General features: G+C 56.3%; 2 protein-coding genes across 4 annotated transcripts in view; one reads left to right on the top strand and one right to left on the bottom strand.

The window, feature by feature from the left end:
- The window catches only part of B3GNTL1 (UDP-GlcNAc:betaGal beta-1,3-N-acetylglucosaminyltransferase like 1), a 91,773-nt gene extending 91,024 nt beyond the window's left edge, over window positions 1-749 (top strand). The window contains exon 13 of the mRNA XM_021680871.2: window positions 417-749. The gene's annotated coding sequence lies outside the window, so the exon portion shown is untranslated. The remainder of the gene's footprint in view (window positions 1-416) is intronic.
- Window positions 750-1,084: 335 nt separating this feature from the next.
- TBCD (tubulin folding cofactor D) overlaps window positions 1,085-26,604 on the bottom strand; it is a 163,258-nt gene continuing 137,738 nt past the window's right edge. For all 3 annotated transcript variants that reach the window (XM_021680873.2, XM_021680875.2, XM_044921416.1), the window contains 16 exons: window positions 25,303-25,365; window positions 24,137-24,213; window positions 22,481-22,562; window positions 20,490-20,608; window positions 19,799-19,890; window positions 19,006-19,146; window positions 14,888-14,971; window positions 14,384-14,542; window positions 14,172-14,310; window positions 12,052-12,173; window positions 9,702-9,779; window positions 7,979-8,068; window positions 7,635-7,722; window positions 6,830-6,939; window positions 4,814-4,898; window positions 1,085-1,357 (listed from right to left, as the gene is read on the bottom strand). In XM_021680873.2, coding sequence (XP_021536548.2) covers window positions 1,151-1,357; window positions 4,814-4,898; window positions 6,830-6,939; window positions 7,635-7,722; window positions 7,979-8,068; window positions 9,702-9,779; window positions 12,052-12,173; window positions 14,172-14,310; window positions 14,384-14,542; window positions 14,888-14,971; window positions 19,006-19,146; window positions 19,799-19,890; window positions 20,490-20,608; window positions 22,481-22,562; window positions 24,137-24,213; window positions 25,303-25,365 — 1,736 coding nt within the window. In that variant the 3' untranslated portion in view covers window positions 1,085-1,150. The remainder of the gene's footprint in view (window positions 1,358-4,813; window positions 4,899-6,829; window positions 6,940-7,634; window positions 7,723-7,978; window positions 8,069-9,701; window positions 9,780-12,051; window positions 12,174-14,171; window positions 14,311-14,383; window positions 14,543-14,887; window positions 14,972-19,005; window positions 19,147-19,798; window positions 19,891-20,489; window positions 20,609-22,480; window positions 22,563-24,136; window positions 24,214-25,302; window positions 25,366-26,604) is intronic.

Below are 26,604 nucleotides of genomic sequence, written 5' to 3'. Positions count from 1 at the left end.
AGGGAGCCCGATGCGGGCTTCCCGCGGAGCAGGGAGCCCGATGCGGGACTCGATCCCAGGACCCCGGGATCACGACCTGAGCCAAAGGCACTCAACCGACTGAGCCACCCAGGTGCCCCTGAATCTTGTGGATTTTTAAAAAGACACTAAAAACAGTTCATTGTATTGCTTCTCAGAAGCGGCTTGCTTGGCTTTCTGCAGCTAAGGTCCAGACACTGCTCTGCGGGTACCGTCCCCTCCCCCCCCCCCCAGTCCTCTGGGACCCTGGTGTATGACCCCCGCCAGCCGAGGGATCTCTGACTAGTCTTCCATCTAAAATGGAGAGCTCCCTATTTATTTTTGAGAGGGGAGCATGTTTTAAGGTTTGAATAAAATGTAAGTTAATCCACAAAGTAACACCAGACTTTCTCTTTCAGGGGGTCTGAGAGGAGGCATAGCCCATGGAAGGTAAACGCTCCCACAAGTCAGCAGCTTAGCCCAGGCAAGAAAACCGCTCCCTGTGAAGGAAGCAGCAGCCAGGGCCTGCCAGGACCTATCGGCTCCCTCGGCCCCCACTGCCACACGCACCGCGGGGGCAGCTCGTTCCCCAGCCCAGACACCGTCCGTCCTCGGTTCATGGCCCCGACCACAGCACGGCCACCACCTTCGCCTCAGATGTGCCCGTGACGCCGCGGCCCAGGCCTCAGCCCGCGAGACAGCATACAGGGCGTGGCCACGTGAGCCCTGAGGTGGCGAACCTTCGTGCACGTCAGCCTCGCTGGCCTTTAGGTTAGGTCTGCTCGGGGCAGTTAGAAAGAGGCACTGTTTCGGGAACGAAGGAACCAACTGTGGAACTTCCCACATGGCTCCAGAGAACCCGGTATCCTAGAAGAACATCCGCCCGTGGCAGATGCTGGGTACCCGCACACCTACCTCTCTAGCTACCATGGGCCTCTCCTGTGGGGTCACAGCCCGTCTCAGGCAGGATTCTTTGGTTGCACAAAACTGTGAGGGGTTGGTGGCCACGGGCAATGCCCACGTGTGCTGGGCATGACAACGGGGCCAGGGGGGAGGGGAGGGGAGGGGAGGAACTTGGGACCTGGGCCTGGTCGCCCGGGGCCACCCCCTGCACCCCTCCGAATCAGTGTCAGAGACAGAGACACAGAACTGCTTAGGACATGATTTTATAGACGGGGGTTCCCAGAGACATGAAGACAAAAGCACCAACACCCCAGGACACGTGTGAGGAAAAGCCACTGCTGTGGGGACGATCTCCAAGTCCCTCAGCGCCGCGTCCAGATGTCTCGTGCTGACCATCGTCGGGCTCCTCCTCTCTGCTGGGTGGGCGGGGGGGGGGGGGGCCCCAGCGGGTGCCAGGCTGTGGGGGACACAGCACAAGGTCAGTACCGCCCCCCTGAGCCCCGTGGCCGACACGACCCCGGGGAGCAGCGGGGAGGTCCCTGGTACCCCGCCCCCCATTTTCATCTACCCGTGCATCAGATTTTCCTGATAAAAGCATACACGGCACGTTTAGTTGGAAAGCCCATGTTGCGCTTGGCCTGCCGTCCCCACTCCTCATGGTGCCACCCGGGGGGCCCGAGAGAAGACAGGCATAGCCACCACAACATGTGGAACCAGGGGGAGCAGGAAAACCATCCCAGAAATAACAGCGTGATTCCAGGTGCCCGGAGGACGGAAGACTGAAAAGCTGACAGGACGCAGGAAAGAGGCTGCTCGGAAGGCTGGCAGGGGGTCACGTGCTGGGACGGCGGCTGGTGCCACCCTCCCTTCATGCCGCCGGGCGCCTGCGGTCCTCACTGGAAGACCCGCAGGAAAACTGAGATCAGACACGAATCAAAGATGGCAGCCGTAAACCCAACTGAATCGTAATCACACGGTAAGTAGGAGGACACAAAACACTCCAACGAGTTGATAATTAAAGTAGATTAAAAACAGATAAGACCTAATTATCATTTATAAGCAGTCCACTTAAATGTAAGAAAACACAGAAAGGAAAACGTGTAAACGACAACCAAAAATCCAGTGTGGCCGCATTGCTATCAGACAAAGCAGACTGGAGGGCACAGAGCATTCTCACAGGCAGCGTATTTCCAAGTGATGGTCAGGTCACCAAGACGGTGGCATAAACTTAAGCCCACGGGCACCCAGTGCCGTCACTTGCCATATACCGCAACGCCGAGACGTCAGAACGAGGAGCGGGCAGGCAGGTTTGGGAAGCCCTAAGGGCGTTCGGGGAACAGCCGCATGTTCGCAGCCTCATCAGAGTGGAGTTCCCCCAACGCGGAGATGGACAAATGCAGACTTGGCCTGGAGCAGAGGCTGCTGGAGCTCACCGCAGAGCGGAAGGCACGCCTGAGTGCCGACTCGACAAGCTGCGGAGGCGGGTGTGAGCTAGCAGGAGGGCAAGACTCTGGGGGTGCCATCTTGGGGGGGGCCCGCAGGTTCACCTGGTCATAAACCTGGAAAGCCCCCTGCACTCTGGCAGCTGACTGCTGTGAGTCGCACCTGGCGTCTCCAGCATGAGGGTCTCCTGTCCAGGGGACAGGCCTGAGCCCATGATACCTACAGGGGGACGGCGGGGAGCCCAAGGCTGAGGTTTGCTCAGATGACTGCAAACTGCCCCACATCCTGCCACCTCTCCAGCAGGACTCCAGGGTCATGGCCGTGGGTCCGCTCTCAAAGAGCACCCAGACCAGCACCCCCTCAGAGGGGGATAGTGCAGGGACGCCCCAGGCAAGGGCACGACGTGCTGGAGAAGTTCAAAGGTCTGGAGGCTGCTGCAGTACCGAACACACGGGCCCCTGCCAGACAAATACAGACCTGCTACCGGCACAACATGTCTGGCTTTCAAGAAAAACTTACAAAACGTGCTAAGAGGCAAGAAAAAGCAGTTGGGAGAGACGGTACCAAAACCAGACTCAGACGTGCAGAGTTGGAATGACCAGACGGGGTTTAAAACAACTATCATTAATGTGCCAGGAGCTCTGATGGGGAAAGTGGGTGCCACCAAGGACAGACGGGCAGTGAAAGCAGAGGCGGAAAGTCTAAGGAATCAAAGGAAATGCCAGAAATCACACAGTAACAGAAATGAAGACTAGACATCATCAGGGAAAGAATCCGTCAACCTAAAGATTGGTCAATAGAAACTTCCCAAATTGAAAAGCCAAGAGAGAAAAGAAAGGAAAAACGAACAATTCCAAGAGCTGGAACAGTGTGGCATCCCTTCTCCAATCCATAAAGCACACAGCGCTCCTGAGTGCTCAAGGCTGCAAGCCTCAGCATCACAGACATCGGTCCTTGCCAGGTGGACCCGCAGGCTCCAAGCCACCCTCGGCCAAATGCCTGGCTGGTTCCGCGGTGCAAACTGACGAGACTATTCTGCAGGGGTTTCTGAAACCCTAAGGGCCAAGAGTCAAGATGGTCTTAGAAAAATAAAACTGGAGATGGAGTCACGTGAGCACCACGACATCCCACAAGACCCGCCTGTGTCTGGCTTACAGACAGAGATCCCGGAGGACAGAGGACCCAAGAGGAGAGCCCCACGTGTGGCCCAACTTTGGCCATGGTGACACTGGCCAGAATGGAGCTGCATGGACTGCACACGGAAGACGCATCTGCTGGCCTTTCCCCAGCACCACATGCAAACGCCAGTCCAGAGTGGCCTCAAATCTAAATGTAGGAGACGAAACAATAAAGCTTTAAGAGACACGGAGGAGACACAACCTTAAAATCGGTAAAGACCTTAAACAGGCCCATGAAACAGAACAGAAAGGGAAGAAAGGGTAAGTTGGAACCTATGAAACCTAAGGATAAGAAAGCTGCCCCCAGAGGGGGAGATCCTGCAGACGCAGGTCCAGAGCCCATATGCATCAGACAGCCCAGAAAAAGCACAGAAGGGGACGCACACGCCAACAACCACAACGCACAGCACATGCAGTGCAAGCACGTTCTGGAACCTGCCCGCCAGCACCTGGGGCAGCAACCCTCCAGGCCAGCAGCAGCAGCCAGCCCAGGAGGCTCCACCCTTGAGCCAGGTGCTCGTCCCTCGTGTGCGCAGAGCTGGACAGCGCTCATTTCTGTTCTTGCTCAGTAAAAGCTCAATAAGCAGTCAGGGATCCAACCCAGGTCCAGGGGAATATGGCCAGCGAGGCAGATCAGGAGCGCCGTGGGGCCGAGGAACCGCCTCCAAGCCCAGCATTCACAGAACACACGGCTGTGCCCTGCACTGGAGTTCCAGTGGAGCCCACAGCCTGAGTCCACCCTGATCCCCTGCAAGCGCACACGCAAGAGCCTAAAATCTCCCAAGAGCCACGCAGAACCTGGAAGGACACCTCGGGGCCCTGCGGGCTCAGAAAACTGCATCTACTGTGCACACACCAACGCCGTGGAAAAGACTAACACCTCACTGGGCAGCCCTGGAGACTCAGGGGGTGACAAAGTCCCCGGAGAGGACGAGTGTCCGGGGAGATGGTGATGGTGGAAACCAGACAGCGGCACTGAGGACCTCATGTGAGAGGAGCGAGCTCGGTCGCTACCAACTCCGCTGAGGGCTGGCAGCACAGGACAGCCACCTGCCAGGCAGAGGGCCTGTCCTGGATGTCGTGCCCACAGGACACACCTGACACGTGCCTGGTGGGGACAAGGCAGGCGGGAGCCTTTGAGGAGGAGCCGGCAAAGCACACGAGGGGCTGGCGGGGTGGGGAAACACACCAGCCGGTCAGTACAACCCAGAATGTTCCAGACTCAAGCTCAGAATGGTGGCTCGCGTGGGAAGGGCCCCCGGGTCTCACAGGGCCGAGGGCCATGTGGTTACCTTGGGGACCAGCTGAGGTCTGGGCACGCCAAGGAGGTCACACAGGCGGTTCCGCTGGCCTCTCACGAGCGGGAGCTCCGCGTCCCTGGGGAAGAGAGGGCAAGAGCAGCTTCAGTAGCGGGGACGGTCGGCTTGCAGTTAAGCCTGTCACGAGCCATAAACTCGCAGGCAACTGCCTGCTGGGTGCGCAGAACCCCAGCATCTTAGTTTCCGCGGTGGGGGGACCAGGGAAAACGGCACCAGGAAAACCCTCGCTCGGGTGTGGGTGATACACAGCCCTTGCTCCTGGCACCCTTCTGGGGAAACTATGGAGGAGGAGCCCCCAAAAGGGGGTGCCCCACAGGGAGGCGTGGCCCCAGACAGGTGGCCCCCAGACTTCCAGAAATGCTGAGACTTCGAAAGGTGGGGTAGGTGGGCTTTTAAAGTTTTATTTGACCCCCTGAAAGCTGTTTATCCCTTTCATAAAAATAAAGATTAAATTATCTTTTTCTTTTAGAATAAAAAAACAAATTACTGTAAAATCCTTTGGCATTTCCTTCAACAGAAAGCGACTGGGTTGTGGGGAAAGAGCCCTGTGTGCCCCACGTGGGGAGGAAGGAGCAACCGGGCGCTTCAGCACCAGGCCCCCCTTCCAGGCTGTCTTAGAATCGCATCTGCTAGATGCCTGTGCGTTTGTGAAGTTGACCGCATGGCCGCGCACGCTGCAGGAAGAACCACGACTCTCTCCACAGACGCCGAAGAGAGCGGGCCCTGGGGAACGGGGTCGGGTCAGCAGCCCATTGCTCAGAGAGCGGGGGCACCCATGTTTTCTGTTCTGGAGCTTTCATGAGCGGCTCCCGCAAAGGCGTTCACGGAACTCCCTCATCCCCGAGATAAATGTCTCCCCGAGAACCCTGAGGAAGCCCTAGAACTAAAGGCCCTTTTCTGTCCACACCCCAGCCAGGGAGCCGGCCCCTGAGGCTCTGTGCACAGCTCAGCCCTCTTAGGAACGTCACAATCTCGAGGGAAACGCACATAAACACGTACGCGTGTCCTCGCCTGCTGATGTGAGCGCGGGGACCCTAACAGAGCCCAGTCCGCCGTCGGCACAAAGGCCCCTTACGACTGGTGCCTCCAGGGGCCACCTCCTGACCTCTCCAAGATGGGTGGGGAGGGTACGGGAGGGGTCGCACCCACAGCTGAGCGTATGCCTGGACCGTAGTGGGTATCCCCCATGTGTCTGTTGGGACTCGTTATCCGGTGCGCCCCAGGCTATACCCTCCTGCTCTCAGACACGCTGCCCGTGTGCCCTCCTCCATTAGCCCTGGCCCCCATTCCTCACACGTCTTCAACCCTGCCATCCCAACGCATCAAGTCTGAAAGCCGACAGACACCACAGGACACTGCACCGGAAACAAGTCTGGGGCCCAGCTCTGCCTTGAGGGACCTAGGAGAAGCCAATGGCCCTGGGTGCCCCAGGAAAGAACTGGATGTCGGGGACAGGGGGCACCTGTTCCACCCTTCCTGATGTCCCACCACGGCCTCCCGCCACGGCCACCATGCGAGTGCGTCCCCGCAGAGGGTAAACGGCCTCCTGCACCACTCCCTTCTTGGCACTCCTGACACTGCCATTCAGGGGCAGGGGAGCCATTCCTGAAGTGACCCCATCAGCACCGAGAGCCTGCGATGCTATTAAGTCAACGAAAGCAGCCCAACGAGAGAAACACCATCAGTGGTCAGCACCACCCACCTTTGCACTCTGAACATCTTCCCACCTGAACAGGAGGCGCCCCCTCCCCGCCCTGTGTCCAGGGGGCCTGCCCAGCCCCTTGGGTATCAGTGGGGACCTGTGGGCAGACACAAGGTCACCACCTCCTCAGAGCAGAGGCGTCGAGGGCCGGGATCCCTGCTTTCCCTGTCGCTTCAGAGGGTTTGTAGGGGAGGCCTCGGGGACAGGAAGGGAGATTCTGGACATCCCCATTCACCGAGATGCCGCCCCTAACCTGGCAGGAAGACGGGAAGGGGCCTCGCACTCACCAGGCCGTGGTGCCCAGCACAGTCATGACCTCATCAAGGACGTCCTCACTCATGATGTCACCGTAGGTGAGCAGCATCTCGTACACCTGGCTAGCCGTGGTCTTCCGGATCTGGGCAGGATGGAGCACGTCAACAGGAGGGAAAGACCCATGAGAACCCAGAGTGACAGGACCCTGACCAGGGAGCCAAGCCCGGGTCCAAATGGAACCTGAGACCTGCTTGGGCACCATGCAGGCTGTTAAAAGTAAGGAGGTGACCTGGGATCCTGGCTCAGGAGACCCTGGCCACGGCTGGACAGGTGACCCCGCAGGCTGTGGCCCGGGCCACCCCGTTCCCCTGCCGCCCCCATGGCAGCCTCATCAGGGAGAAGCCAGGCCACCTTGCTCTGACTGAAATGCTTCATGGAAAACCTGCCCCTCGTCAGAGAGGCTGCCTCACCTGCTTTCTTCCCTAGCTGCCCACCGGCAACTCCGCTCATGGGGCGGGATGGTCTCAGAAGCCCCGGGGCCCACGCCAGGGCAACTCAGCAGGCTGGGCAGCCTGAGAACCCGCATTTCTGATGGGGGGGTTGCTGCAGCCGGGCCCAGACTGGGCCCCACTTTGAGCCATTTAGGAAAATGACACATTGGGATTATCTGAAGAGCGTTTTTTAGCCAGTGGAAAATGGAATTTGCAGGACAGCTGACCTGGGCAGGTGGCATGAGTGAGGGTGCTGTCAGGCCCAGGGCCCCCTCGCACACGCTGCAGGGGTCAGGGCCGCGGCGCCACCACGGAAGACGCCTGGAGCGGTGGCGCGCACACTCACCACGGGGAACTGGTGGCAGAGCAGAAGGCTCAGCTGCAGGAGCACCTTCCTCCTCACGTCGCCCGGGAACTGCACCATCCCACAGAACCTGCAACAACACTGACCTCCAGCCTCGGGGCAATCGGGCCTGCTTCCGTGAAAACCTGCCCCACATGAGCACACTCCCCAAAACGAGGCACAGCCCCTCCCGGGAGGCCGTCGCAGCTGACCCCTGCGAGAGACACAGGTGTTCTCCGCGGACATCACAGCACCAACTCCAGACGCACTGAGACTAAGACGAAGTCCGCGTCTCTCCCTCCTGACCGCCCTTCCCTTCACCGTCACAGCGGGAACTCAGAACTTACACCGCGACGCTAGACCGCAGTTTCTGCACGTCCTTGGACTTCTTGATTTCCTCCTTACAAAGCGCGAGCAGCTTCACACTGAAGGGGTGGCTAAAAGGGAAGAACACGATGCCAGAGACGAGCTTTCAGCAAGCATGTGCCGCACGGACATGCTGTGGCATCCGGCGACGGTGCGGCCACCAGATGATCAGAGGGCCTTGTCCCCCAGGGGTGCCACACAGCCACATTAACTGGCTCCTTTGCCAGTGCCTGTCCCCGGCATGCGCCTCCCCACCCTCACCAACCGGAGGGGCACACAGACAGCCCGTCCCCGGCAAGTCCAGCGAGTGCAGGCTCAGCCCGGGATCAAAGGAAGCGATGACCAGCTTGTAACCAGGCCCAGCTCCCGGGTCCAAGGAGAACCCAGGAGTGGCCAGAGCACGGACACACGTCCTCCTCCACTCTGCACAGCTGAGGATGACGTGGGGCCAGGCCAGCAAGGCCAGCAAGGCTCCCAACGACACAGACATGGTCCTCCTCTCCAAGCCGCTGCTGGGGGTTCCACTGCCCCCGCTCCCTCTTCTTTGTCCTCAGGGAAAGTGGCCCTTGGTCTCCCTCCACCTGCTGGCACCCCTGCTCACCTCCTCCAGGTCCCTGTCACCCAGAGCTGTCTGTATGCACCTCCAGCCCCCTCCCCTCTTCAGGCGTCTCCCCACAGCTCACTGAAACGCTTGTTGTGGACCGAGTGACCACCACGTCCTCCACCTACGTGACCACGTGGCTCACACCACGGATGACCTACTGTGACGTGCTCTTCCAACTCGGCCTACTTCCCCGTGGCTCTGCTCCCCGTCGTCCTAACAACAGGACACCCCACAGCTCCACTGGGGCTTTTCTTGGTCTACACCCGCTCCCTTGCTGACCTCATATGCCTCATATGGATTCATATGCCCCCCCACCCTCTGAGGACTTTCCACTGGGTTACAGCCTTGAAGATCCATCTCCTCTGGGAGATGTTCTTTAGACAGAAAAGCATGACCCCAGATTCGGGCCGGGCCCGGGGGGGCGGGACAGAGTGGGAGATAATTAACGTGGGAAAACACCAGGCGGGGCCCACCTGGCACAGCTCTTCCCAAGTCCCTGAAACGTGCCCAGAAGGAAGCTCCAGCACCCCCCTCCGGCGCCAGGGCATAAGATGCCCAGCCCAGGGGCAAAGCCCTCAAGGTCTGAGATCCAGGGAAAGTCCTCAGGCTCCTAACAAGATAAACCAGCCACTGTGAGCCCACACACCAGAGCTCACTGGCCAGGAGCAGACTCGGGGCTGCCATGTGTCCGTGTCCCTGCACACACCCACCCTCTGTGCCCACACCCGGCCAGCCCCCACAGCCCCACTCGGTCCTCCTGTGACAGTCGCGACGCTCTGCACTGCCCGTCTCCACCCTGGTCCACTGCCCATGACCGCCCTGACTGCCAGGCCCCCTTTGGTCGGCGGGGTGGGCAGCGTGGTTACCTCACCTGCTCGGGTTTTTTCCCCACCTGAGTGTCAGGGGCCACAGCAGGAGCCTGGCCGGAGGCGTAGCCCCAGCCTCACTAGGGGCAGCCAAAGCCTCTTGCCGGCACGGACCAGACCCGAACGTGCTGGAAGTCACCTTCCGGATTCTCACCTCTGCTTTTCCTCGCTCTGTCTTACGGGGCGAGCTGCGAGGCTTGCCCAGCACAGAGGCACTGAGCGGGGCGTACTTACTCCTGCTCCGCGGTGAAGAGGTCGAAGCACCCATTGGCGAGCATCTGGTCCAGCGTCTTCAGCAGCGGCACAGACACCCTGAGTGGGAGGGTGAATGCTGAGGCCCCAGGCGCCAACCCCGGAACCACCGAGATGCGGACTCCCCCAGAGTCAGCACCGTCCCAACCCAAATCCGGACGAGACATTGTGTAGAAAACGACAATCCTATTGTACAAGTCACACAGAAACACTAACGATCAAAAAAAGCCAAACAACTAAGGGACGCGAGAGTGAGCTGCACCCCTTAATTTCACCCGCAAAGCCCAAGGGAGCACAAGAGCACAGACCAAGGAGCAGAAAAACCCAGAAATGAGCTTACATATCCAAAACTGATGAAAAAGTGGAAAAGCAACACTGTGGAAGGGACAGATTTCAACACACTGGACACCCACATGCAGAAACAACACACACACATGGATCTGTCACTTGTGTCACACAGAAAATAACCCGAAACGGACCTTAGGTCTAAATATAAAACCTAATACCTATAGGGGCGCCTGGGGGGCTCAGTCGTTAAGCGTCTGCCTTTGGCTTGGGTCATGATCCCAGGGTCCTGGGATCGAGCCCCACATTGGGCTCCCTGCTCAGCGAGGAGCCTGCTTCTCCCTCTCCCACTCCCCCTGCTTGTGTTCCCTCTCTCGCTGTGTCTCTCTCTGTCAAATAAATCAAATCTTTTTAAAAAATAATAAAAATAAATTAGGAAGAGTCGGGGCGCCCTGCTCCGCGGGGAGCCTGCTTCTCCCTCTCCCACTCCCCCTGCTTGTGTTCACTCTCTCACTGTCTCTCTCTCTCTGTCAAATAAATAAAATCTTAAAAAAAAAAAAAACCTAATACTATAGATCTTCTAGAAAACATCAAGAGAAAACCTTGGTGACCCTGACTCAGGCCAAGACTCTTCGCTCTGACACAACAAACACACCCATAAAAACCAGGGGGAGGAGCCGGAGCACGTGCACATGGAGGCCCCCGCTCAGAGTCCGCCAAGCGCGTGAAGGACAGGTCACCACCTGGAAGGCGGTGTCTGCAGGCCACTGTCTGACCAAGGGTTTGCGCAGCTCACACAAGAAATCTCAAAACTCAGCAGGACGGGAAACCACGACTACCCAACTAAAAAATAGGCGGGAGGTCTGAACAGACCCTCATTGGGGAGGAAATCCACGCCAGGCAGGAGGGAAGCCCCGAAGCCAAAAGGTCAGGCCACAGTGGTCGGAACACACAGACCGCGCCTGGACCCTCAAGACGCCCCAGCAGGGTATAAGACAGCGTGACTGCTTTGCAAAACAGTGTGGCGAGTTTGTAGAAGTTGAACATCCACCTGCCATGCAGCCCAGCTAGCCTGCTCCTCAGCACCGACCCAGGAGCAAAGTGGGGACATGTCCACACAGACATGTCTGCGAATGTCCCCCGCAGCTTTCTTTATAACTCCGGCCACAAACAACCCTGGCGACCGTCAACAGAGGAACCAAGTGTGGTCTGACCGCACAATGGAAGCCAGACACATCGCAGATTCCATTGAAATACACTCATAGAAAATGCCCACTGAACCCCAGTGACAAAAAGCAGATCAGCGAGTGGTTGCCTAGGGCTGGGCGCTGGAAGGGGTGACGGCGTGTTCAGTGTCCTGACTGGTGACAGTTACAGGGATGCCAACAGAGTCAAAGTCTACCGAACCGCACCCTTTACTCACACTCAGTGCCATCCAGGAAAAGAGAAAAGACCATCGGCTGAGCTCCCATTTGCTTCCCACGGACAGGACAGGCCAACAAGGGCCTGCATCCACGCTGTTGTGACCAGGGCCCAGCTACCCAGGACAGTTGAGAACCAAGTCCAAGAACAACCCTCTCAGAGCACTTTGGGAAACACCCCCAATTCCAAGGTCAGGGCCCAAGGGCTCTACACGCTGCCTTCATGGAAAAGCAGTTAGCAAAAACAATACAGCAAAGATGCTCAGAAAACAAGGTCTATTTCTTGCTGCAACATTCCAATCCTGGCCTGCAGAGATCTTGACACACAGTGGATGTGTCCATGCACAGACCAAGGGGATGTCACCTCGGGGAAGAGCCACGTGTACCCTCCCAGGCTCATCGCCTCGGTCATCTTTAAAGTCCTAATTTGGCTGACCCACAGGGCAGGCTGGTGGCAGCTCCACGATGGTGATGTGGCTGGTGGAATGCCGTGAGCCGTGGGCGCTCCCTGGCCTGGCTGCAGTCAGGTCCCCACCTGGGCTATCTCACTGCCCCCTTGCAAATCCTGGTGAGTACAAGTGAGACCGCGGGGGTCTGAAAACCGTGACGAAGGCACCACCCCTTACCTGTCATTCAGAAGGTTGTCCTCAAAGACCTGCAGGAGGGTCCCCCCGAAGCCCTCCAGAGCCTGTGGGTCATTCTGAATCCCCTTCATGTACTCAAAGAGGCTCTGCGTTGAGTACCTGACCTGCAACACAGAGATGCGCTCTGGTAACGGTGACAAGACGGCCACCCCCTCGCCACCTGCCCCAGAGGCCACCGCGATGGTTCCAATCCAACATCCACGATGGAGCCGAGGAGACAGACCAACACAGCGTGGGGATCTTGGCAACGTCCCGCCAGATGGGACACAAGCACAGAGACATGGAAGGAGCACTGACCCAGAAATGCTTCTCCTGGGGCAGCAGTGCAGACCGAACACCACAACGACCCCTGAAAGCTGACCTCAGTGGAGGCTGCAGTCTCCCCGAGAAGCAGGTCAGGGGACCAGATGCTCTGACACCTTCCATTCCAAACTCAACCTGAAGCCCCCAAGGCACCGCTGGGCTCAGAGAACCTCCCCACAGACCCCAACGGATGAGCAGAAGGAATCGATGCAGTGACTGACCGCATGGACGCGGACATGGCTGGCAGTGGGGGCAGCAGGACTCCAGCAGCTGGGGGGGGCACCGAAGAAACCCGCTGCCACAGCTCCTACAGGGCCCCAGACCAGAGTCGCCTGCCTCCATGCCACAGACCCAGGACGGGGAGTGACCAGGAACGAGTCAACAGGAGGAAGTGAGCCGACAGACCCCCTCCCACCCAAGAGCACAGGTACGAGAATTACAAGACACGGCACACGAGAGAGCACTGCAGGTTAATTCTTGGGGAAAATGCGATGACAAAGATGAGCCTGTGGGGCGCGCCTGGATGGTGCAGTCGGTTGAGCGTCGGCCTCTTGATTTCGGCTCAGGTCATGATCTCAGGGTCGTGAGATTGTCAGGCTCTGCACTCAGTGGGGAGTCTGCTTGAGATTCTCGCTCCCTCTGCCCCTCCCCCCCATGCGCTCTCTTAAAAACAAACAAAAAACAAAACCCAGATAAGCCTGCAGTGAAAAAAAGCACAAGAGAGATTTCAAAACAAAGTGAACTTTTGATAATAAAAAACAGAATTATGGAAACCAAAAATTCAGCATGGGGAGGGAATAAACAGCAGATTGTACAAAGCTGCAAAACAAAATAGTACCTGGAGAAGAAGACTGAAAACCAGGGAGGGCGGAGCACAGGTGGACACGTGGGGATCATAAGGGGTATACGGGAGGAGGAGATCCTGAACGAGAATGAGGAGGGCAGAGAAGTTTCCAGAAGAGAACACAGACCACAGATCCCAGCAGGTCACAGGCTGCAGCGTCAGAGGGCAGCTGCCGAGCGCCAGGCGAGGGATGAGGGGGGCATCCCCACAGCCGAACCAGGAGCAGCAGCCCCACCAGACAGGGCTCTTGCTCTGGCGACACTGGCGCCCAAGAGCAGGGGAGTGAAAACGCATTCGCCGTCCCCACGGAAACCCACGTGTGACCGCACAGGGGAGCAGGACACCCCCCAACGGCTCCAAAGTTGGGTGCACACAACACTGCTCCCGGGTCCAAGGGAAAAGGACATGTGACCCCTACGCCAGCAGAAAGGACACGAGAAAACAGAACACACACAACAGACCAGACTTATCCAGAAAATGACGGCACAAAGAGGAGGAAAGAGAAGCAAAGAGGGCGAAGCAGCAGCTGGTAAGTGAGGTCCAAACGGGCTGCCGAGCCCAACGCTCACAGGAGAACCAGGCTGCCCTGCGCCGTGTGCAGCGGGACGCCGTCCACACAGAAGCTCGCCACAACTTTCCTCGTAGTTCTGTGTGCTTCAGGTTCTCCTAAATAGTCCTGCCACTGAGCTTCCCACTGGGAACGCCAGCCCACTCTCAGCAGAGGTAACACGGTCCTTGGGGGTCGCGCCCTGGAAACCCAAGGCCAGGGGAAGGGGCGGACCCTTGACCCCACTTTGACCCCCAAAGCAGAGAAAAGACCAGCACAGCGAGGACCAAGCTGCCCTCCCAGCGTGTGCCTCTCAGCCTCTGGCTGTCCCACTCAGACCTCCCACACTGCCCCAGCCCTGGGCCAGGTGCCACCCACCACCGTGGGCCTGGGAAGAGGCCTCCTCACCGTCGACTCGGTCAAGCCACCCACGGACACGGCCAGCCCCAGCAGGACGTGGTAGCGGTAGGTGGGCAGCCCCAGGAGCTGGGTGATGCGAGGGAAGGCCTGGGACGGCGCATTCCAGTTCACGGAGGCCATGTCGGATCTGCAGAGAGTGAGCCAACAAGCTGGAGGGGGGCCCGCGCCCGCTGGGGGTCGGGGACCCCGGCCTCCAGTACCTGGGGAAGAGCTTTTCCAGCTCTCCTCGGTGGGGCACGTGTGGGACGGGAGAGCCGTGAGAGTGCAGCAGAGCCATGAAGACGCGGGCGGCGTGCGCGCGGATCCGGTCAATCTTCTCACTCGCCTGCTGGGCCACATGACACATGACTTGCTGACAGCTACAAACCAAGAGCGAGGCCATTAGCCCAGCTTGAACCCAGGGCACCAGCCAGAGCAGCCCCATGAGCACGGCATCCACTCCAGGCCACAGGGTAGACGGGACGCAGCCACAGTGAACCTGAGCCCTCAGAGGCCTGAGCACCAGGTCTGGGGTAGAAGCAGTGCAGACAGATGGGGTGGGCTGGGTGACGGGGGGAAGGGGACACAGGAAGGAACTGAAGGTAGGAGGGAGGGAAGGGAGGCCCCGGCAGCGAGAGCAGACTGGACACAGAGACCCCGGCCTCACCCCCAGTGCTGGCGTCCTCCCACCGACTGGGCCAGACCCCCACACAGGAGGCACTCACACACTGGCCTCGATCAGCTCTGGCTGCTCCCTCCCCAGCAGGAGCGTCAGGTCCATCAGACTGGTCATGGCGGCCTCACGGACCCTGCAGGGACAAGGAGGCGATGAAGAGCCCCAGGTGCCATGTGACCCGCCAGCCACACTCAGGAGGCTCAGACACCTTCAACCAGGGCGAGTTCCAGAGACTGACCGTCACTTTGGTAGGAAAGGCCCACCAAACGCAGTACACGCAGCTGGCTAGAGCACTTTCTCCTGCGCTGTTAGCAAGGACGCGTGTCTGACACCCGAAGGCAGATGCCAGGTCCCAAGTGCACACAAACGGCATTGAGGTGCCCACAAAAGCTCCAAATGCAGTACGTGCAGCGCGGCCTGGTCTACAAAGCCTTCTCCCGGCAGAGAAACTGAGGGACAGACGCATACGGAGCAGCTCATGTCTGCCACCACCCTTCCAGATCGGGGCGTCGCTCTCCACTGCGACAGACTCACTCCCCATCCGCTCACACTGAAGAAACGAAGCTTCCACAACGTGAAAACCTGAGCCCACACCATGACTTGCCGAACCAGGGTGAAAGCCGCACTTCAGACCGGGGACACAGCTGGGCAGCAGGGACCACAGACCCGCCCCGCACCAGCAAGGCCGGCAGGTCCTGCAGGCCAGGCACTGGCCCTTCCACCGACAGACAGACGGAGGCCCCAGCCCACAGGAGCCTGGCCGGTGAAGCACTGAGCTCACGCGTGGGGCTGCTGGAGGCACGAGACAGACACGGGCCGGGGTTCACGGGAGCAGGGCAGGCTGTCCCCAGGGCATGGCTGCCAACCAGATGCTGCTCAGGACCTGAGACATATGCCTGCCCATCTGCAGGCGCCAGGCTGGGCAGGGTGTGGGAGACACGAGGACAGCGGGGCCCTGCGGACTCCCCAGTGTCTGTGGGTACAGCACTCACAGGAGAGGTGGGGGAAGAGGACACACAGAGGACAAACCCAAGCCTGCACACACACCCTCGGGGCCTCACCAACTCCTTACAGGTGGCGCACGGTCCAACCCCACACAGAGGGCCTCAGGCGACCTGCACCCACACCACAGGCCTGACCTTCGTGCTCCCTGCAAGCGTGTGCACACCCAAAGCCTCCGCCATTCTGAGTGTACACTTTCTGGGTTTGGTTAGCGCTACAAGGAATGGTTTAAAAAAAAAATAGGGGCTCCTGGGGGGCTCAGTCATTGAGTGTCTGCCTTCAGCTTCAGTCGTGGTCCTGGGGTCCTGGGATAGAGCCCCGCATCGGGCTCCCTGCTCGCGGAAAGCCTGCTTCTCCTTCTCCCACTCCCTCTGCTTGTGTTCCCTCTCTCGCTGTCTCTCTCTCTCTGTCAAATAAATAAATAAAATCTTAAAAAAAAAAAGTGTTCTTATACAAAGTAGAGTATCATATAGGTAACTCAATTATGCATACTGAAATACTCAGGATACAAGGGGGCATAAAGAAGATTTGTAGATAATTAAAACATCTAAATTATGGTGCGCACCTGGGTGGCTCAGTCGTTAAGCGTCTGCCTTCGGCTCAGGTCATGATCCCCGGGTCCTGGGATCGAGTCCCGCATCGGGCTCCCTGCTCCGCCGGGAAGCCCGCTTCTCCCTCTCCCACTCCCCCTGCTTGTGTTCCCTCTCTCGCTGTCTGGCTGTCAAATAAATAAATAAAACCTTTAAAGAAGGGCGCCTGGGTGGCGCAGTCAGTTAGGTGTCTGCCTTCCGCTCAGGTCATGGTCCCAGGGTCCTAGGATCGAGCCCCGAGTTGGGCTCCCTGCTCCATGGGGAGCCTACTTCTCCCTCTGCCTCTGCCTCTCTCTCTCTCTCTCTCATGAATAAATAAATAAAATCTTTAAAAAAGAAAGAAAGAAAAAAAGAAAGAATGATTCTTAGGGACGCCTGGGTGGCTCAGTCGGTTAAGCGTCTGCCTTCGGCTCGGGTCATGGTCCCAGGGTCCTGGGATCGAATCCCACATCGGGCTCCCTGCTCAGCGGGAAGCCCGCTTCTCCCTCTCCCGCTCTCCCTGCTTGTGTCCCCTCTCTCGCTGTGGCTCTCTCTGTCAAATAAATAGATAAAATCTTTAAAAAAATAAAAATAAATGAATGAAAATTAAAAAAAAAAAAAGACCAAGTGTTAAAATACTAGGAGAGGACAGAGGCAGACACAGGGTTGCCACAGATCCCAGAACAAACAGGCAGGTCTTTAAAGAACATGCTGACAGAAAACAGGTGGAAAAATAAGTGACTGGAGACGGTCTAAAGAGAGCGAGAGTCTTCTGAAAAGGACGCACGTCGCTGGGCGTCCACGCCCGCACCGCACAGGCCTTGGGGGGAATGCCCGCACCAGCACCCGGGCTTCCTCCTCACAGGGTTCTGTGTCCGTGCTGCAGAGGGACCCAAGAAAAGCCACCGCCCTTCCGGCTGGAACCATGGGGAGCTGGGACAACCAGGGCCCCCGGGAGCCCAGGGAGCGCCGTGCGGGGGTGTGCCCCAGAGGGGGACCCCACGCCCACGCAGGAGGGCTGCCCACCACACAGCACAAGGGTGGCCGCCCACATCAGGCGAGGCGGAGACCGCAGTTCTGGATTCAAATCAAGCCCGCTGGCCACTGGAAAGCCATCAGCACCCCCGGAGGAGTGAGGGAACCCATCCCCACAGCAAACCTCCCGGAGCCAGGATCCGCTCCAAAACCACATGCCCCACAAAGAACCAGGAAGAACGACCCACTCTCCAGGGCACACAGCTGAGCCCGGGGCGGGGTCCGACCATCATCACTGACTGACACAGACCCCGATCCGGGCAGCCCCCCAGCCCGCATCCCACAGGGACAGGGAAGTGCAGGGGTCGGGGCTGTGCTGTTGCAGGGCCACCAGGCAGCTGTCAGGGTGGACTCCCCAAGGACATGGGGGCGCCCCAGGCTCCCACTGAGGAGCCCTGCCCGCATCTACAAGGGCACGCCGAGGCCATCAGGGCCCCACGTGGCCGTGTCCCCAGCACCATCTGGGACTGAGCAGAAGGGAAGGAAAGCAAACCAGTGAGGTGAGGGAACATCCTGATGGAGGAAAAGGCGGGGAAGGCCGGCAGACACAGAAAGTTGGGAAAAGCCCCAGACGGGAACTGTAATGGAACGGTAACAAAATCAGAGCTCTCTCAGGCGACCCTGATGGCAGGGAAGAGCCAGTGAACTTGAACGTAAATTAGAATTTACACAACTGAAGAAGAGGAAAAAACTGAAAAAAAATGAGTAGAGCCCCAGGGCTTACGGGCAGGAATGGGGCCCACAGGGGGATGCGGTGTCCAGGATGAGGTGGGGCAGGGGAGATTTAAAGAAAGTGGCCAAAAACTTGCCACATATGGAAAAAACATGTGCATTTCTTTTTTCTCTTTCGAGGCTTCACATAAAGCTCAGCTTCTGTTTCCACTGTAATAAGAGAACGATTCCGCCCAATGTCAGTGACACCTTACCCCACGCAGCCTCTCAGCACAATGCCCATCACAGCATGTCCAGAACAAGAGACAGAAGTCCTAAGGGTAGCTCTCAGCTCCTCCAACGAAAGGGTAACTCAGTTTGCTATTTACAGTAAACTGAAATCTTGGAAAGACGACAGCTGCCAACGTGAGAACAAAGAAATGACACACAAAGCAAACCTTGCGCCGTGGGCACAGCCTCCGCTCGGCTCGGGCTACAACAAGTTGTCTGGGGGCGTCCTCGCGAGAACAGTCAAGCCGAGGTTTCTCCCAAGCCTGAGATGTGGGTACCTGGTTTCCCATCAGAAGGGGCCACGGTTCACTATGCAACTGAATCCCCAGAGAAGTACCCATCTCCTCCTCCTCCAAAGTGGTCTGACCCCCTTCTTCCCCTAAATGGCCACATCAGGGCCTTTGTCTGCTTGAACTTTCTCAGAAGAACTGGAAAGCCCACCATGGGGGCTGCCACAAGGGAGTGGCAAGTGTCTGTGCTTTAGAATTTAGTATTTTTCAGAGAAGAGTGGAACACAACCATGAGCCAGGCCCAAGGATGCTCTGCTGTCCCTAGAACACAGGCCCTGGGGCACAGCGCACCTCCAGGACCACGAGCAAGAGACCACGGGCCACCTTACCATGCGCCCACGTCCCCACGGCTGTCGGTGGTGTAGTCGTGCAGACAGCCCAGCAGGGTGCGGTAAGTCTGGGAGACGTTCTCTTCACACACAACCTCGTCTGGGGACCCTCCTGCCCTCACGCCAACCGTCTGGCAAACCCTGAAATTATTAAAAATGCGTGAAATATGGCAAATGTCTGTGAACCCCATCTTTCCCGTCATCTTGGCCTGACAGGACACGCTGAAACAGGCCAACAACCTCAGAGAGAGAGTCAGAATTCCAGAGTTCCTTCCGTGCTGACATACGCTGAATGACACTTTTCCCTAAAATCACATTTCTTAGTGTCTGCAGCTTAAAAGGTGTGCAGGAGGCCACCTGTGCTGGCCCCTCCCGCCTCCGTCCTGGCAGAAAGGGGTGGTGCCACCATACAGCAGAAGAGGGGCACGGGTGGGGGACAGAGAAAAGAAACCATGTCCCGTTGTGCGTGCAGTGTGTGGTCAACACCACATGGCCCTTCCAGACTTAAGGTTCATGCCCCAGTTCTTGAGGTGGGTTGCTGTTCCTAAAACAAAGAAGTCTAATATTCACTATAGCAACAATGAATAAAGTGTCAATGAGCCTCTGAGTTGGAAATATTCTCTGACAACCCTCTGAAAAGAGAATAAACGAGAAAATAAAAAGTTACACTGCTGCTTCAAAGTAGGTTCATGTGAGACTGGGCTCTGGACCACACCGACAGGGACCACCTCAGTGCTCGGTCGCTGGCGCCCGGGAGAGCAAGGACTGGGGGAACAGCCCGGAGGAGACGCACCTTGAGATCGCCTTCAGAGCGTCCCGCCTGGACTCGGCAAAGCTCACGTTCTCAGGACGAATGACAGTCACGGCTCCCAGGCCTGCCAGCACCTGAAACACAGTGATGCGTCAACAGAACGTGCACCTGGCAGGCCACATGCCCTGCTGCAGCCCGGAGGACACGTGGAGGGGGCACCTGCTGCCCCCGGTCATCTCTGCAGGGCATCCCCAACGCCAACTGCCCCCTTCCTGTCCTGTGGCCCACAGCTGGAAATTGTGACAAACGATCAGCCGACTCCTGAGATCTCGATCCACTACTTCTTAAAGGGCCATTCGGTCCTGAGAGTCGTATGTTCCAAACGGCTAAGCTGCAGAGTTGAGTTTTAGGGAGTCTGTCCAGTGCCTCTGACCCCGAGACGTCATGGGCAGGAGGAGGGGAACACAGCACGGCTGTCTCAAGACAGGAGCGTGTTTCCACAAAGGCAGCAAGAGCTTCCCTCTGTCAGACTAGAACTCAGCCCCTCCAAGTCCCGCCATCACATGACAGTGTCCACCCGGCGCCCTCAAGAGCACCCCGTTCCCTTCCTCATGGCCACATGCCTGGACGGGCGTAAATTCGTGGTCTGACCCCTCCCAAGCCCTCCCCCACCGGGCTCACACGCAACGCCCGGACCTAACAGGCCATTTCTTCAGGGCGCGGGGCGCCTCACCTGCTGCAGCCTGCCTTTCAGGAGGAAGCGCGGGAGGGCGCCCAAGGCCAGCGAGAAGCCACAGCGAGCCGTCTCCTCCGGGCTCTGCAGGTCAGCGAGATACTGCCGTATCAGCTCCTCTGAAAGGCAGCGACAAAAGGGCGGCTGCCTCCCTTCCCGCACAACACGCTCTCCTTCTGACATCTCAGAAATGCGTGAGTAGGCAGCGAGAGAGAGGGAGGAAGCACGCCGGCTTCTGAAGCAGATGTACCTTAGAAGTGGCTCCGATCCAAACAGATTTAAGAATTTTTATTAGGTGGGTTTGAGGTTTTCATAGGCAATTTTAATACACGATTTCACTCTTAGGAGAATAAATCCAGGAGGGGTTAAGAATGCATGATGCGGTCCTAGTCACCAGGAACACAAAGGCGCGCGGTGGACGGGATGCCCTCCCAGGGTGAGCACGAAGGGGCAGAAGCTGCCAGTCGGGCTGAAGCACACTGTGCGCAGACAGATGCTCCCCGAGACGGGAAGGCCATTGTCAGGGATGAAACAGGGACGGGAACAGAGGGTGCAGGGCAGACTCAAGGGACAGCTGGGGCGGGAAGGGCAGTGGGGTTGCCGGGCTGTCCTCGACCAACGCAGCTCTGGAGGGGCCAGGAGGCTGCACACCCCGACCTGTCTAACCATCGTGACCGATTCTTGTCCTCACTGCTTAGATGTCAACCTGCGTCCTCTGTCCTAGCACGTCCTGTGCTTAGATGAAGCACAACCGTGGCAACACGTGCACAGAAACCTCAAGGGCCTACATTAGGACAGCGAAGGAACACCGGAACATCTGTGCACCCCTGACGTGGCCACCTCTGCAGCGCTGGCTGGGGTCTCCACACACTGAAGGTGACTCCAGAACACTGCTCACTCTCCCCGCGTGCACAGCGACGCCATACTCTCTTCTCAGGCAGAAAGTGAAATGTGACCTTATCATCCCAATTTTTAAAAACAGACTAAACGCAAAATGATGTCAGTACCTCTTTATGTAACACTGCCTATGGTCAAGGGAAAAACATCATAAATTTGGAAAGTCTGTCAGAAGATCACATTACCGAATATTTTCTTATTTAAAAAAAAATCAGACGATTTTTACCATTTAAAATAATTTAAAAGTGTTTCATATGCTTCTGAAGTGACTGTCAGGCAAGAGAACACTACAGGGCACCACAGTGGGGGGACACGAAGCTTCTCCGTGCAGACCCGTCATGGGTCAGATGAACCACACGAGGGGGTTCTGGAAAACCCAACTGAGGCAATGCTGTGCAGCGAGGCTTCTGTGAACAGGGAAAAGGCAAAGTGCACGCATACGCCAAGGACCCGCACCAGGAAACTGTGGCACGGTGCATACGAAAACCCTAAAACCACATCTGCCATAAAAAAGTCACCGAAGCAATCAGGGACAGGGAATCAGGACGTGCTAGGACAGAGGACGCAGACCCTCTGAGCCGACAGAACCCCGGCATCGAGGACCAGAAAGAAGAAGAAGGAGCCAAGGAACAAACACCAAGGGAAACACGGGAACGAAATGGAACAGGAAACAGGAGGCTCCCTCGGAGGCCAGAGAAGGAAGGGGTTCCATCCACGTACAATGGGAACCTCCAAAGCACAAAGTGGGGGAGTTTACTTGAAAACGTCATTCAGGCAGACGCTGCCGACATTAAGCACAGGCTCTGCATGGAGAGAGAGCATCGTGCTTGTTCTCGCCCGTTCGGGGGAATGCCAACACGCCAGGAAAGCACCTGTCTAGAGCCGAAGAGGGATGAACACCTGCGGCAGCTACATGAACCTGGCGGATCCGGGAGCAGCAGGCCTCCGTGCCCCCTTCCCCCACCCCCATCTCCGCCCAACGCCCAGCTCGGGCCCTCCCTCCCACACCCTGTCCACTAGCAGCAGGAGAAGGGGCACCCAAACCCATACCCTGCACCCCCGCTTCCTGCTGGAAGCCCCCGCGGCCCACTCACCCTGCCTGGCGGGATCCGCTTCCCCGGTCTCCAGGGCGTAGTACTCGCTGCAGAGAGCAGCCAGGGCCAAGACAGCCGCTTCCTGAAACAAAGCGGGGCGTGAGTGTGCTGTGCAGCCTCCCAGGCGCCCCAGCCATCGGATCGTTCTGCGGTCAGGCCAGTGATTAAGTTTGAAACAAACAGAAACTGAATCATATACTCCTTTCCAGCACGTCTGTTGATCATCATCAGATATCTGTCAGATAACTTCAATATTCTCTGCAACTAATAATCTGAATGGAAAATATGATTTCTTCCATTCATGCAAAGTCTTCTAATAAAAGTTAATAATAAAATGGGGCATTTTTTTCTTTCCCAGCAGAATCAGCGAAGGGCAAAGTGTGTGTTGTACACACAGAAGTAACATACAGGCCTCACTTAGAGGGGAAGTTGCAGGGCCAGGGTGGGGGGCAGGAGAGTGGAGCTGATGTGGTAGCAGCCGCGCCCCCGGCCCCCCCCAGAACACCTGTACTGCCAAGAGGAGGAGCCTGAGCTCCAGGTAAGCCTCTCAGGGTCAGACAGACAGCAAAGGGCAAATGCTGGGTTTCTACGTTCTTCCACCGCTTCCCCAAATCAGGCTGCTGAGCCCGACGGAGCAGCCCTGGAGAGAGGTGCCGGAGGCTGCACAGGGAGGGCTACACAACGCAGCATCACACCGAGAGGTCACCTGCGCAAACTACCACAATCCCTGCTGGTGTGAATCAATTAAGGGAATGCTCTTAAAAGGAAATTCTGAGGCCTGACCACGAAACATTCAGATTCAACTCGTAAAACTGTACTTGGATTCTACAGAACGATAAAGTTCCTTTAAAAAAAAAAAGCATACGCAGGAGGCTGGAGAATTAATCATATGGGAAACCAACACGGACTTCCGTTTCTCCACCCTCAATACCAAAGCCCGTCACCCCAGGATAGGAAAACAGCACATCGGCCACCGGACACACACACTCTGTCCTTGCTCACGATAGCCAGCACTCTCAGGCAAGGACCCTGGACTGCAGCTCCCACCTACACTTAAGTGTCACGGCAGAGTCTCCAACCCCACCATTCTGCATCTGAACGGGACACAAAACTCCCCAACTGAATAAATAATCACTATGGACATACAGGAGAGATGTTCAGAAGCTGAATCTAATTTAACCAGAAACTGTCATATAAAATTTAAATATTCTGGTCATCATTGGCTGCACTGGTTTTTCTGATTATAAATTACATAGATAATACAATCTAGAATTCTAAATATAATTATGGCATTTATCAATGATTACAACATTCGTGTATAAAAGGGACTCATAACGCACACAGTCCTTTGAAACAAACACTAAAAAAAAAAAAAGATTCATGTCACTATTTTTTTTAGATTTTATTTACTTATTTCAGAGAAAGAGAGAGAGAGCACATGAATGAGCAAGGGAAAGGGCAGAGGGAGAAGGAGAGAGAATCTCAAGCAGACTCTGCACTGAGTACAGAGCCCAACATGGGTCTTGATCCCAGGACCCTGAGATCATGACTCGAGCTGAAATCAAGAGTTCCACGCTCAACCAACTGAGGCACCCAGGCACCCCGAGTGCCACTCTCTATACAATGCAACAGCCAGAAAAATCTTGCTTACCATACCTTGATCTGTTGTCTAGAATGACTTGAAATAAGATGGAGATTTCTCAGTGTGTCATTTATCACCCACTGCCAACCATCTGTCAAAGGAACAAAAGACATTCATTTACCCAATTAAGAACATGTAGATGAAATTAAAACAACAGATCTTCTACCTCTTAAAGTTGGTAACCTTAGAGATGAATCTGGAGAAAATCTAAGGTAAACGTTACGCAGGTTAGACAAAATCCAAGGGCCCTCTCCATTCGGAGAGAAAGCCTTCTCTTGGCTGCTGAAATGTCAAACTGTTACCGTGAGAAATTTTTGCTCTTTTAACACCGAAAGCTTCAGGAGGCCACTTCTGGAAGCACCTCTCTCTCAAACAATGCCCCTGGGCCCCCACCAATAAAAACCTAAATATTTAACTCAATTAGATCCCACACTGAGCATAGAATGCTAAATTTATCCAATTCTTTTTTTTTTTTTTTTTTGGTCTCCTGGTCCCAGAACTTGAGGCTGCAAAAGCAAAGAATAAGGGTGCCTGGGTGGCTCAGTTGTTAGGTGTCTGCCTTCGGCTCAGGTCATGATCCCAGGATCCTGGGATCGAGTTCCACATCGGGCTCTCTGCTCGGCAGGAAGCCCGCTTCTCCCTCTCCCACTCCCCCTGCTTGGGCTCCTGCTCTCGCTATGTCTCTCTGTCAAATAAATAAATAAAATCTAAAAAAAAAAAAAAAGCAAAGAATAAAGTCGGCCGGGGGATAAAGGTGACCCCAAGGCCCCTTTCTTACTGCCTCTCTGTGGCCACGTGCCATAGAAGGTGGAGGGCTCGAGGTCTGCGGAGGGGCCTGGCCACTGCTCCACAAGAGCTGTCCCTCCTCACACATCCTGCCTGCACCACGGGTCCTGCAGGCCTGCACCATGCATCTGTTGGGGTAAGGGACAGCCAAGGCTGCCCGGCACTGGGGGCAGGTGCCACAGGCAGAGTGGCAGCCAGGAGCTCTGAGGAAGGAGCCTGACCTCTCACTAGACAAGGGAAAGATTCTCTCTCTTTTTGAGGAGGAGAGTGGGGGGGATGCTCATTATTTACAACGGGTTATCATCTATCCTAGCTGGTTCATTTTCTTTTTAACTTGAAATAGTTCTGGGAGGAAATGCTACAATGTGAGTCTACAAAGAAGAGAAGCACTTACCGATTACGACGTCACCTCTAAAAGGCATCTTGGAAAGGGACAAGTTTTCTATTAAAATGCACACTAGGAAGGAAAAGAATAAATGCAATGTCATTCTCCAGAGTGCCCATCGAAGCACCTATCCTGCTGAGTGCTGAGCTGCTGGTACCAAGTCCCTCTGGCCACTCCGGACACACCAGTGCCCGTGTCTGGCCAGCCCGTGAGCAGCCCCAGCACCTCCTCAGCTGGGCAGCCTCAGGGAACCTGCTCCAGACCTGGCCCAGGTAGAGGCAGCCCCAGGGCCACATGGAGCAACACAGCCCACAGCTACAGATGTGACCCCAATACGAATCCCCAGGGACGACTCTCGATTCAGAGGACGCATGTGCTGACGGGGCCATCGACACCTACAAGTGACCAGGAGCTATGGCATCTGCCTGAGATGAGGACCACAGAGGAGCTGCTAACACAGGAGGAAAGGGATCTCCAAAGACAGTGGCAAGAGTCCTGTCACAGGTGAGCACTCACAGTCCACCTAGGTCAGGACAGGTGAGCACCCTGGAGTCCACTGAGGGGCCAAAACGAGGACAAACCAAGAGCACTGAGCTGCATGCTGTCAACAAACAGAGAAATTAATGCTATTATCCTCAACAGAATGGTTCCTGGACAAGCCATGGTGTTGAAATCTTGGGTAAATTCCTGACCTCTGTGAATAATTAGTGTCAGTTTTTTAAATAAAGAAACACAATTACACTACTAATTATTTATCCCAAAGATACATAGTGAAAAGAAGGGGCACATGCACCCCAATGTTCACAGCAGCAACGTCCACAATAGCCAAACTGTGGAGGGAGCCAAGATGCCCTTCAACGGACGAATGGATAAAGAAGATGTGGTCCATATATACAATGGAAGATTACTCAGCCATCAGAAAGGATGAATACCCACCATTTGCATCGACATGGATGGAACTGGAGGGGATTATGCTAAGTGAAATAAGTCAAGCAGAGAGGGACAATTATCATATGGTTTCACTCATATGTGCAAAGTAAGGAATAGCATGGAGGACCATAGGGGAAGGGAAGGAAAACTGAATGGGAAGAAATCAGAGAGGGAGACAAACCATGAGAGACTCTGATCTCCAGGAACCAAACTGAGGGTTACAGAAGGGAGGGGGGTGGGGGGATCGGGTAACTGGGTGATGGGTATTAAGGAGGGCACATGTGATGAGCACTGGGTGTTATATGCAAATAATGAATCGTTGAACACTACATCAAAAACTAATGATATACTATACAGTGGCTAACTGAACATAATAAAAAA

The sequence above is a fragment of the Neomonachus schauinslandi genome, chromosome 15 (genome assembly GCF_002201575.2).
Source record: "Neomonachus schauinslandi chromosome 15, ASM220157v2, whole genome shotgun sequence".
Classification (NCBI taxonomy): domain Eukaryota; kingdom Metazoa; phylum Chordata; class Mammalia; order Carnivora; family Phocidae; genus Neomonachus; species Neomonachus schauinslandi.
The sequence above is the reverse complement of the archived record's forward strand: the minus strand, read 5'-3'. Positions and strand labels throughout refer to the sequence as shown.